Raw genomic sequence first — 13,780 nt, 5'->3', positions numbered from 1 at the left:
TCATGCATGCGCGCGTCAGCAACACCTGTGAACGCGAGAGTATGTCGACGATGCCTGGTGCTGCGCGATATATGAAACACTGCGTCAATTAAATTAATCAAGCGTGCCATTACTACTCAGAATGCACACGCGTCCAAATTTTATGTGAGTCTAACGCGCTCATCCGATGATGAATCATTACTGAGCAATCATTTTCTTTAAATACTCGACCAAGTAATGGTCCTCAAGCTGCTTAAGACGGGAATATCTATGATAATAGAGTATTTGACCAGGAACATATATATTCATTTTCGTTTTAATACATATTTGTAAAACAGAGAAATTCTTAGAATACACAAGCTACGGATTGCCTCGGTATATATATATATACTTTTGTATTTGTTATTTGGAGACTATATCACACACACTTGAAATATTTAAATTGATAATTATTAATATGAGGTTGTAGTTTGTATGTTGCGGTTGAGTACAGATGAAAGTAGTAATAAAATAGTACAAATTATGAACACTTAAACAAATATTAAAAATTAAAATTAAAATTAAAATGTTTTAATTTTTGAAATATTTTACTACTGGACTTACTTGGAGACATGATTAAAGCATTCTGTTATAAGAATGATTCCGTTTAACTGTATATCGAAAGTTACTACAGAATTGCTACTTTTCTCTCCGCTCGTTCTCGTTCTCGTTTCTTGAATGATATTCAAGACGGTCGTCACAAACGTGATCAGAGTACGCAATGAGATGCAAAATGTTGAATACACATAGTGTGCCTAAATCACTCGCACAACCTAAATCAATAGTCATTAGCAGCGAATTTGTTTGCACGATACTCAATGGCTATGCCTTCTTTTGCTTGCTTGCTCATTCCTGAAACTAAGCTCGCGAATATCTGTCCACCGCGGTTTCACAATTTCCTTGAATTTTCGACACATAAATTGCGAGGATCTTCAATATTATCCGCCGGCATTGTTCGTGTATGCCTATTTAAGATAAAACGATTTATCTCACTGCGTTGGAAAACTACCACAATTAACGCGGCTTTCTTGTACTACAAAACATTTCAATTTCTCCGAGAATTATCTTTCTTCCTATCTTTTATTCCTTTGGTCAAAGAAGAGTGAACTGATAAAAATACTAATTGGTATGACAAGACTTTTTCTTAGACTATAAAGAAAGCATTTAAGGAAAACGTTGTACCTCGAGTAATCTTTCGTGCATCGAAAATTTCATTATTTACGATTTTTGTTTAATATGTAACTTTAAATTTTCTTTTATCTATTTAAAAATTTAACTAAGAGCATAAATAATATCATAAAATATATAATAAACTAACGCGAATTATTATGTACGCGCATGATTTGTTCATTTAGATGCAATTAATTTAATCGATTTGATAGCAGCACGAGATTTATGAACAGCTTTATTAAGTACAATATCAGTGCAATAGACACATTAAAAATTTCAGACGACATTGATTTGTTTCGAAAAACTTGTTTCAAAGCTATGGATGAGAACTAGACAATTATGATGTGACAAGGTCGGTAATTAATTCTGTTGTTCATTGACGCTGATGCATTTCATACGTAAATTTTGCTTAATTATATCATGAAGAATTCCAGTAACTGCTCTATCGGAATTGCTTGTCATTAATATTAGTCAGCTGCGCGTAGCATAAGGAAAGTATTATAGACATTTTCGTGGATGAAGGATGCGCACGATTATGTTCGCGATATCACCGTAGGTAGGTAGAAATTGCGGCGCAGGTGCAATGTGAGAATGCTGTCTAGAAGAACAGTATAGCTACTGTATGTAGTAAACAGGTAACAGGCGGAAGCGTCTTCGCTGTCGTTGCTAATGCACCGTGCATACAAGAACCCGACACCCGTTAGTTACAAGATAAAGGTTTCTTCACGTCTACCGCGACCACACAAGTGTCACAGACATCATAAACGTATGACCTATCATTTCGATTTACAGCTGTTGCATTTACACATCTCCTTCATTAGGAGATTAAAATTATTATAATTTCTAATTTATAACAAATATCAGTAGTTTTATTTATCTACAGGCTTTTCAGCTAATTTAAAATTGATTTTTCCTCAGTGAAGCATCGGGGTAATACTAATAATTTCTTATTTATTTATCTTATTGCAATTTATTTAATCGGAGATTATTTATACGCATAACATTTATATATTTATATAGGTATTTAAGACATTTTTATAACAAGTACATTTAGCTTCTAATTGTATTGAATGAAAGCAATTAACGATGAAATAATAGGACAATTCTTAATCGTCTTGTCTAATCTGAAATCGTAACTTAATAAAGTTTTAAACGAGTTTGAGATGAGACAGCCAATTGATTCGCAAATTGATTTGCTGAGTCATCGAAGAACATTAGTCTAAAGCATTAGTCTAATCTTTTTTGCCTTCGTGTGTAAAACTGTTATTTTTTTATAAATCAAATAATTCAAATATTTCGTGGTTCTATGCTTCGCATTTTTTTCTCGTTATTTATTTCGGATTTTTAACTTCCGGTTTTCGCGACGAGATCGATTATCGCGCGCGATAACGTATTTGTAAAGCGCAAGTTTACGCGTCAGAGATGTCATAAAATTCAGGAATTTAAATTGACGTCGGATATTCTGCGAATAACCGAGCAGCCCGACAGCGCGACATTCACGGGCGGTCCCTATATTCGATTCGCCGGCGAGTGAGCTGATTCTATTACAGATTAGAGTGTGACGGCGGATGATATCTACCTGCAATCGTGCGCGATTCGACGATCGTTACCGTGCACGAGATGCGCGTTACACCGTGATTTCCGCGGAGCGGTAAAGGCCTGGGCAAAAATTGCAAACCCTATTATCCGGATCCTCTGGCGAGAGCATCGTCGCCGGGTAGGAACGACCCTGCAATCTTGCAACATCCATCTTGGTATCTTCTGACGTTGATCGAAAAGGCCGGCAGGCTGATTCGATAACTTAATTTTTGGACAATAAATTTTCTAGAAATTACAACGCTCCAGTTGCAAGAAACAATCACGTTAGTTGCCAGTGACTTTTTATTACTTCGACTTCATAATTCTTTTATAGCGAGATCTAATAACATTTCCGAGACTCGCAATATTTCATCTTGCGTTATAGTTTCCTTCGTCTTATTGTTACGATGCATTAAATAAATTATATACGATATATATTAATGGATTTCTTTAATAGTTTATATACGGGCGAATATATCTCCGTCTTTGGGATCTTTTCACGGCGAAAGAATTAACGCCGAAATTCATAAAAACCCTTCATTGCATCCTTCCATTTGTTTCTCAAGCTTGACGTCCTGCAATTTCGAACCAGGGTTTCTCGTAAAATGTGTAAAAGGTCGCCCATGCGACATTGAGATATCGTATCCAAGAGAGAGAAAGAAGACTCGACCGTCACATTGTTCAAGCTCGACCGCGGGTACTCCCACGCGACTAAGTCAATTTTATCCTCGAAGACATATCGATCTTCCACGTCCGAGGATGTCGTAATCCTCGGACCGACCTACAGCACATCGATGCGACGTAGGTACAAGTGAGCCAAGGGTTCAAAGAACGCATAATGCTCAGTCATGAAGGATCAACTTCTGTAGGTTCTCAACTCTCGGCTATATTTGTATATAAATTTCACTCTATTTTCGTTCGTTCACTTTTCACTTTTTTGCGATGTTCAATTATTGTAAATAAATTATAAAGACACAATGAAGTGATGAATAAAAGTTCTCCTTGATCTCATTGAAAACGCGCTGCATATCCATGTTTGAATAAAACAACCTATTCAACGGGCTTCTGTAAAATATTTGCGTTGTAACAATGGCGCGAATAAAGACTGATGCTGCGAAGTAAAAAGAATAAAAATAAGCAAGGGAATAATCTACAAGTCCGACATACGTGACATTCCTGACGCGCGTGTGATTAAAAATTCCCATTCTCCATTGTGCTTAACGTCGCATGCTGCAGCGAGAGAAATCTCATTACCGTGAAGAATCAAGCTCAATTTATATAAGTTGATACAGAGGATGTACGATGATGCACTCGGTGTCCTCGTATAGCATTGTAACGCGAAATCACGTCAAATATACCTGTATTAGCGCCGTGGAATCTTTATCGGATGTCCGCGGTTTACAAAGAGAGCCAGGGAGCCGCGTGTTCCATTGAGATATTCGAAGAATGCCGGGCATATCTTTGGCTTTGTTCGAAACAGATACTAAACGATGCGGGGGTGTGAGAAACCGGACCACGATACACACGCCACGAAGCGCGATGAACTAAAAAAAAAACTTGTTCTTAAGATGATTCATTGATCCATCGAAGCGCGAACACCCGATATATGGTACTGTATCGGCGATCACAATGACGTTTCGACCCGCAGGGACGGGCACGTGAGGGATTATTATAATGAGATCTTTAGAATTCCTCGGCAAACAGGTCCTACTGTCCTACATTCTATATTCTCTAAGTACTGATTCAAGGGACGCCGCCCTGTCAACCATCTGCGGTCTGATGTGAAAAGACCGTTTCGTAACGGGTCGAGATGTTTGAATCATATTGAATCCACTGATCGGGTAAACCACCGCTTCATTTAACATGCTCTATGTAAACTGTACGCGATAGCGAGAATTGTCGAAAAATATTTGTGGTAGTTATTAAAGTATGATAGATTTGTTTTTTCGGTCAAAACTATATGCTTTCACTGCTGCGTAATAATTGCATCATTGTGTAATATTTGTTCGTAATGCACTTTTTACTTTGATTTATGACGCATGATATCCGCACGCAAATAATTCATTTCCGCCGGCGATAGTTGGTTAATACGTTTTTCTCGTATGAATAAAAATTAAGTTATCTCGCAAGATCTCGATGATTAGTAATGCATGACATTTTACATAAAACTTACTTTGCACTCTATATAAAACGCTTCGATAAGTATTATAAGTATTATAAGTATAATTAAGGACGCTGAACAAAGGGAAACTTTGTAAAGGACTAACCGTCTGGTGACTCTACTTCTCATCGGAAATTTCAGTCGTCTGGGCATCTTTTGCGGTTTCGGACCGCAGAATGAGTGGGAGAACTGTCATGCCACAAAATCGTTTCGCGGTTGTCCTGGCTCCGTTATTAGTTACATCCCAACACCCCCGTGCATTGTATCCGGACATCAAGCCGGGGAAAAAAATAAAAAACGATCGCAAAGAGATGTCTCGGAACTCGTGCTCCGAGAGGAATCATGTCAATCCGGCGATGACCGTAATTTTTCAGTGTCAATAACTATTACGAGTTTCACAGCGATATTTCAAAGATCGAAAGGCCATTTCTAATAATATCGTGTAACAAAACATCCAAGCACGTACTTCTTTTATCAGGGGAAACCTTTGCAGAAAATTCATTTAAATTCCATATGATCCAGGATAGCTTAAATCGTATAATTCTTAAAACAAGTAAATTTAACTTTATATAATAGAAATTAAATTTTATATATTTAATACAAACTATATTTAAAATTGAAAATATATAATAAATATTTATGTAGAAAGAATTTGCAATATCAAAAACCAAACTTTTGTTTGCTAGTGCTTGCCGATAGCGCTACCTTACTTATATCTAATACCTCGTTTAAAAGCCAGATTTTAGTCGTGGCGGCTTTTCTCATATTTTTTCGTTGCTCATCTCGTGAGAGAGACCATTCTCTTCTAGAACAGGAGGACGCTTTCGCTCACGTGGATCAAGGTATCAGTAGACGGTAGAGGAGGCGGCATCGAGAAAGCGACGGCGGCGTCGAAATGGTAGGGGGACGGAACGAGAGCGAGACGGAAAGAACGGCCGGATGAGTGAGGAAGGAAGAACGAGCGTGGAAAAGCGCAAGAGAGCCGGCGCGCTCGATAGACAGGAAGAGGAGCCACGGCGGGTGTTATTACGAGGAGGCGAGAACACGGTGGTGTCCGACGTTGGCGCGACGAAGATGCCGCGTCAGAACGGAGCAACAGAGTGCGACGTTTCAGGCCTTCGTACCACCAGGAGAACATGCACCGTAGACACGTCGCAGACGAAGGGCATTCTGTCGCTCTTGGCAAGCGGGAAAAAGACGAAAGAAGGCGACAAAGAAAGAACGAAAGCATAGGAAAGAGATGGTGACTTGAGGAAAGTGGGACGGAGAGGAAGACGAGAGAGAATGAGAAGGAGAGTGAGAGAGTGAGAGAGCGAAAGAGGAAAAGAGAGGGAGAGAGAGAGAGGGAGAGCGAAAGAAGCTCACTGACACGGTCACGGACGTGAGCAACGACGGAGAGCGGCATCTGAGCGCAACAGGTTGCCCTGATGCTTATTCTGACAGGGGATGCGACCCGGAGAAACTCTCGACGGTGATGCTGCGATACGCGAATGTGAAACAAAATGACGAGTTTGAAATTATGGTCCTGGAATGCGGGATGACTCGAAAAAGGCGAAGACGAAGCAACGAGATGATAAATAATTCCTTGTTTTGTTCGCTCAATATGCATCGTCAAATCAACACATGAAAAATATATGTAACGAGATACAAATGATTCCTTGACTGCACTGAACTAATTTGCCATTGTCATATGTTGATTAGAAACCTGTTATACGTCTCGCATCGCTTCACTGACAATGAGAAAAAATCCTTGGACGTAATTTTATTTTAATAGCGTTTATTTTTTTCTATTTAAAATATTTCACTAAAATATTTGTAATCAAGAATCAAATCTATTAAATTAACATTTACTACATTTTTATGCACAGCAATCAATTCCTTGATTTAAAAAAAATCTCTTATTAAATTCTTCAATTTCAAGTCAGGTTGACTAAGTGCGTTTTATGCACATATAAATGATAGAATTCTTGTAAATGATGAAAAATATAATAATAATAGATTGTTAAGAATGTAAATTATATTAAGATTTTATCTGGTTAAAGATAAAAGTTGTATTTACGTAACGAGCGTTACAACGTTCGAGATTATATCAGCATAAGAAGTCATACACGGTAAGAACGAGTGTAAATATGGAAGTTGTTATTTCGTCAGATTCTTTTCGGATCCGCTAGACGTATAATCATCGTAAAGATCACGCGACTCACTGATATGTTCACAGTCATGGACAACTTGTGAATCTCCGGGTTCGCCGGTGATGACTGACAACAAAATTTCTATCGATCGATTTTTCTGGCAAGCCAACGGCACAAAACCTGCTGCTCCAATTCTCTATGGTCCACTCGCGCTGTTGATTTGATTCGCTCAATAGTTGTAGTTAAACTTCTTCTCGACAAACGAACCCACCGGTGAAGAAGTACATGTAAGAATACCACGTTTTTTTTTCCTCGCCGATCGTATATTATCGTGCTTCTCACGCGCAATTTCTTCCGCGAAGGACCAAAGGTTCCGCTAGCTTCGTCCTGCTCGATTTTGCGCGTCACGATACGATCGTACTTAGCCTGATAAATGATCCTCGTTGATTGCAAGTTATTATGTCCGCCAACGAGAAGGCTCGCCAAACGCGTGTCTCATTTTCTCCGAGGACAAGTATATCTTGTACCAATGACGGGCTGTGAGTACGCGAACGAGGTAGGTCGATGAAGGTAAACTGTCATCGGCCGCACGAACTCGTTGACAGATTACTTCCAGAGATGACTCGCGCGTACAATTTGTTGCTAAAACATATTTTGTCGTGAAATCGCGATCGGAAGAAGCGACAACTTTTCCAACGTAAAAAAACACCCAGCATTTTCATCTCCGTTAAGGATTTTTTTTTTTTTTTTATTTACGCGTACCCGTCAGTCACACAAGAATTATATGCGCGGCTTCCTCTCGCTTCGTACCTTCTCTTCTTGTTCCTTTTCGTGCGTGATGCGCACGAGCGCAGAAGGGTTGCCCTCCCTTCCCGTCCCTATCATGATATTTTATCGACTACAGTCGCTCTCTTACGATGGAGATGAACGAGGATACGATATAACCGGTACTTTTTTCCCCGCTCTGCGGAGCCTCTTCTTACGTGAGGATGAACGGAGGGGAAACCCACGTGTATGCAAGCGCTTTCCTTGGCCTTTCTCCCTCGTTCCTCATTTACTCGGCCTCTTCTCTTCAATCTCTTCTGCTCCTTTTGCAGAAGCACTTGAATCCGTGGATCTCGTAATTACTATGAGCAAACAATGCTGCAAGGAATCGTATCCTTGTGCTTCAGAATGTTGATACTCACACAGTCGAATTGCAAATTATAATTGTGCTCGTTGTCGTCCACGTAAAAGACAACGTTTGTAGTACTTAATATCTTCGTGAGATAGTTGGATGAGACATTCGACCACTAAACACATAAGCTATAGGTTCTCGGATTGATTACGACAGTCTATTGCTTTTAGAAGAATAATTCACGAAGGCTTTGGGGCGTAAAAATGACGCGCGTATACATTACCGCCCGAGCTACAAATAGGTGCGAAAATATTAAAAAGGGAAAGATTAAAAACAAAAAGAAATGTATATCTTTACGGAGAAAAGATGAGTTCTCGCTTACAAAGATGCGTCGGCAAGTTTTTCATTTTATGCGAGTCAGCGCCAGCAGATATCAGAAATTGTGAATGCAGTTGCACGGTAAATGCTCAACGTGGAAATAATAATTCAAGCTATGTTGCACAATGTTAACGCGAAATAGTGAAAAGAAGTTTTAGCACAGCTGGTGAAAAACATTACTTAAACTGAGAAAAACGTATCAAGCTTTTTTTGTAACTGGAAAAATATATTAATAATTCATATCATGTTTGTTAAGTAACATTCTACTTTGCAAAAAAACATGAAACAGATATGTAAGTTTTTTTTTAAATTATACTTTGTAATTCGTTTAACAATCTATTGTTATATGTCAGATTTTTGAAGATAAAGTTTGGTTATTTTTTTAAATTAATTATTTAGATTAAAAGTATACATTGTCTTTAAGTCTTAAACGTATTAAATGGCACTGCACTGTTGAATCAAGTTCGTTACGGATGAGGAACAATCCAATTACTTCGAGTAATCATCCGGTCAAATCTTCTGAGAATAAATTAACATTTCTTTTACTCCTCATCAAAAGTAACAGGGGTAAATATGATTAGAAATAAAGAACTGCACAATAATTATTATATGCACCCGTAATCAATATCCAATTTGAACTAATAGTAATATTATTAATTTGCAAATAGTATGTACTATAAATTGATAAAGTCCTATATTGTATCGCTATTCTTTCACACAAATATTTTTTTAGAATGAGAATACGATGTATTATCACGAAGAGATACATTCATAATAGTATCTATCAATTTCAATACTTTATATTGACTTATATTGACAATAATAAAATGTTGTTGAAAAAAGAATTTATATATAAATAATAGAAAATTTTTTAACTAAACTTGTTTGGATTGATGGCTTATCTGTCATCGTGAGAATTAGGCAAAAGCGTATATACTAATTCTCATAAAGGCATGCATGTGTACAGAAATTTAATAAGATCAATTTCTAAATATATTAAAAATTGTATAGCAAATTGGATAAATGCAGCAGTAAAATAAATCTTATAAAATTTAAGTAAAATGTAAAATTTATATAAACAAATATGTATTTGAGAAGGACAGGAAAAATTTATCATGCAATACATTCGTACTATTTACGAATGCCAGCACATAATTACTTTAATGAGCGTAAAGTATTATATCACTTAAAAATATAGATGTTTCATTAATTATCCTTTTAGCAAGTTAACAAACGCGTAAAGTTTGCAAACTCCTATTTTAATCGATCAAATAGCTCGCAAGATTGTAGGATGAATTCAAATTTAGTTAGAATAATGTGGGGAGCGTACGTCGCGCGATGTATCTTCCGTGATCTAGGAATGCGCGGGAGTTGTGATTAAAATTACTTCCCGCAGCACGCCTTCCTACCCTCCTGTACGATAATCTCATTTATACAAACAGCCTAACAATAAACAAAACCGTAATACTTTCGAGTGTTTTGAAACAGCGGAACAGTGCCTGGTATTTAACCAAACACGCGAGGGCTGTGCCCTGGAGTATTAACTTATGGAACAGAAATAACAGCTTTCTCTCCCTCTCCCCTCTACCAGAGAAACTAAAATAAGCCACGAAATGCAGGATTGTCTGCAACATATGTGGCCGGGTATACCTGACAGAGTGCTTTCCGCGTTGGAAATTTCTATGAGCGAATATACACAGTGCGGGACCAGTGGAACAACGTATTTATTCGGCCGACATTAAATTGTTTATTCGGTATAAGCCTACAACCCTTTGTTCCACGAGGTAGATCTCTCGGATTTTTGAAATTCGAAAAAGATATTAGAACGTCAGTTACTATATTTCTCACGAGTCAGCATCGCGCAAATGACAAACTCTGTAATGTTGCTATGTCAGCATGCAGATACTTCTTCAAGGAATCCTTTCCTTCCTTCCGAGAATGCATTAGTAATAAACATTAGCGCAGTTAATACATAATTCGAAAAAGACATTTATTAGATTCTGTTAATCTCATTAAAGGAAGAATCGGATTATTTATACATATGATTAAATAATAAAATAAATGATAAAGCAATTAACAAAATTAATTAATAAATAAAACAGAAAACATATGTTTACCATTACACAAACGTGCATAAATGAATGAGATAAATAAAAAAGTAAATAAAACGAAGCGCGAAACTCATATTTTTTCTTTGATTTCTCATAAAATACAAGTTGTGATTTTATTGAACAAAACAACTCGCAAGTGCAATGCTTAAATCTCGCATCGTTTGCAACTGTTGTGATGCCGGTTAAATTTTAAATTCTGACACATTACACGCGTATTCTGTGTACAGACTGTGGAAAGACGTCTACATAGAATCAGCAGGAATTAGCATAAACCATTGTCCTGCCAAGCTAGCCAGTAGGATGGCACCTGAAAGCTCGTTACAATAACCCTTTAGAACTACCGCAAGTGAAGTACTGTTATAACTGTAAATCGAAGGCAAAAACATTTTCGTTGACTTTGTGTAAATATGTAATAATTCATGTGTTGTAACGTAATTTAATTGTCACTGTTACAATATACCAGGAAGGCAGCTTGTCTGATAGCTTAGCACAGAATAGATGGAGAAAAGAACAACAGTAATAAAATACAACTCCCGGATTTACATTATATATCTATATATAAAAAATTAAGAGCAAGAGAAATATGTACATTGTATAAACGTGGTAGACGTTGCATGAGCGCAACGTGAAAAGTTGATGATAACTAGTTTGTAACCACAGCATTGTGCGAATATACGAAATTGTTTTTTAAAAATAACATAATTCTGGTTTACTGGAAAATAAATAATAAGCAGTATATAATAAGTTAAGTCCAGTTAACTGGAAGCGCTCGGAGCGCTTTGACAAATGAGTCGGTCGGAGGAGACACACATGTCGACCAATCCGCCCTTCGCGTCTCAAAGAACTCACGAGACCATCTCCTGTTTCTCGACATGTGCGAATTGTGCATGTCGGAAGAAACGTAAACGTCTGCGACTAGGCGAGCAGAAACGAAAACTTTTCTGAAACGGACTTTCACACACATCTAACGGTCGAACCATTTGGAAAACTACGGCATAATTCAAATTGTGACGAGAATTTCATGAGTCATTCTACAAATGCGAGCGCGGATATATACATTTAAGTGTGTAAATCACCAGAATTTTAAAATTATTCGCTCGTAGACGTAATAACTAGTAGAAGTAAGAACTCAATAGAAACTCGTTTTTGTAGCAATTCAGTTTATTCATTCAAGCAATTACGATCGACATCAAGTTTTGACAGTATTGCTATAGCCTCATACAATTTTGATTTGCCACGAGAAACGAGGAAAAGGAGAGAAGAAGCTGAGAAGAATGTGAAGTATGCGAACATTCGGTAAATTCTTCATTAATGCAAATAAACATTCTGTATACAACGTGATTATTAATTACGCGTTATATCTTTAAGCAGGAGCGGCACGATAGAAAGCAAGCAAATCACTCGCAAAAGCCACCTCAGCCTTTAATTAAAACTCCCTTTAAATGGTTTCGTAATTGGGTACTTCCGTGCGCTTCATAAAAACGGGCTAAACGAAAATCGATTCCCAGCCTAAGGAAGAGAGATAGAGAGAGAGACAGAGAGAGAAAGAGAGAGATTGAGACCTGAATCTAAGAAAGAGAAAACTAAAACGAACATTCGATATTCTTCACGCATTGAAGAACGGCATTCAAAAATTGAAAAACGGAGCATAGTCGTGACGCAATGGAAACCAACAGTGACGCAAAAAAAATTTTTTCGACTAACCACGTGCTCCTGATGTTCGTCATGCCCGATGAAGATGAGCCTTGGGATATATGCAGAAGCCGGAAAACTCCTTTCGGCGCACTGTTGGGAGAGGAACCGAAGGAGCGATAACGCGCACCACCTCCACGGACGGGAGTCGGCCACTGACTGAACGTGACTCCGATTCTCTCTGGAACCGGGAGGAGGCTGCGTCGACCGGTCATGGACCACAGGCCTGCGGCCTTCCGATACTGAGGTGCCGCAAATTTCGCTTTTATTCCCTTATCCCATCGCGCGCGACTTCGTATCTCATTAAATTTTTTGACTGATAAATCCACATGACATATTAAAATCTCTGTTTTCCAAATAAAGTTAAGAGAGTTAAATAGAGTTAAAGTTAAGTTACTCATCGATGAGTAGTTATATCGTCATTATTACATTCTCGTCGACAAAACCTGTCAGATTTAGAATTTATAACAATCGCGGTAATTGCTTTCATATGCTAACAATAATCATAGCTATTCCTATTTTCACAAAGAAAAAATTTGCATCAAATATACGAACGTTAATATAACTCTAATACACAGATATGCGTATAAGTAAACTATAAAACATTGGTTTTACATCAGTGGAGAAGAGAATGGTAATTACCTATTTTATTTTTTTAATGCTACGCTTTAATAGAAGGAAATGATTTGTTCCACTCGAATGTGCACATGCATCATTTCTAGGACATAAAACTAGATGAGGCAAACACAAGGACATTTGGATTTATATATCTAATTAACAGTAAGATAAGAAATAAAATGCAAGGTGTACACCGGAAATATTGGTAATTAAACTGTGCAATACTAAAAAATATTTCCATATATAATTGTTTACGTTGGTTTTACATTAGTCGTATCAAATTCATTGCATAAATTATGTTTTTGTTATGCAAAAGATGTAGGAATATCAATTAATTTTTGTTGAACTAAATTTAATTGAAACATTAATGGTAATTTTTTATTTTCATGCTATTGATCGTACAATGCAAACAAAGAATAAAAAATATCTAAAATGCGTGCGAGAATTTAAATTAAAATTCTAATATATTAAAAAAAAGGATATAACATGTTCCAATATTTTACACCACTTAAAGATAAAATTATTTTTATAAGAATGTAAAGTGTCTCTTTTACATATATGCGTGAGAATGATGTACGCTAACACAATACATCTAAAAGGCTTTTTGGATGAATGTGAGCGATTTAACGCATATTTGCAATTTGTAATAAATCAGTATCTCATTACTGGAAGGCTCAAGGATAAAGAAAGATCGAGGTCTCGCGGCTTCTTGAAATCCATTCATCCATTCATTCACTCATTCATTTAAACGTGAACGTCTTAATAAAGAGTGAGTCGAGGGGAATCAGGAACGAACGATTTACGA

General features: G+C 37.2%; 1 protein-coding gene across 5 annotated transcripts in view; it reads right to left on the bottom strand.

The window, feature by feature from the left end:
- The window catches only part of Ppn (proteoglycan-like sulfated glycoprotein papilin), an 87,587-nt gene that overhangs the window by 72,481 nt on the left and 1,326 nt on the right, over nt 1–13,780 (bottom strand). For 4 of the 5 annotated variants that reach the window (XM_071789260.1, XM_071789265.1, XM_071789263.1 and 1 more), the window contains exon 1: nt 12,370–12,502. The exons of the other annotated variant lie outside the window; for it this stretch is intronic. In XM_071789260.1, the coding sequence (XP_071645361.1) occupies nt 12,370–12,392 (23 nt within the window). In that variant the 5' untranslated portion in view covers nt 12,393–12,502. Of the gene's footprint in view, nt 1–12,369; nt 12,503–13,780 lie in introns of those variants that run through there. 5 annotated transcript variants of the gene reach the window in all.

The sequence above is a fragment of the Temnothorax longispinosus genome, chromosome 9 (genome assembly GCF_030848805.1).
Source record: "Temnothorax longispinosus isolate EJ_2023e chromosome 9, Tlon_JGU_v1, whole genome shotgun sequence".
In the NCBI taxonomy this organism is placed as follows: Eukaryota; Metazoa; Arthropoda; class Insecta; order Hymenoptera; family Formicidae; genus Temnothorax; species Temnothorax longispinosus.
Note: the sequence above shows the minus strand (reverse complement) of the source record. Positions and strands in the feature narration are given on the sequence as shown.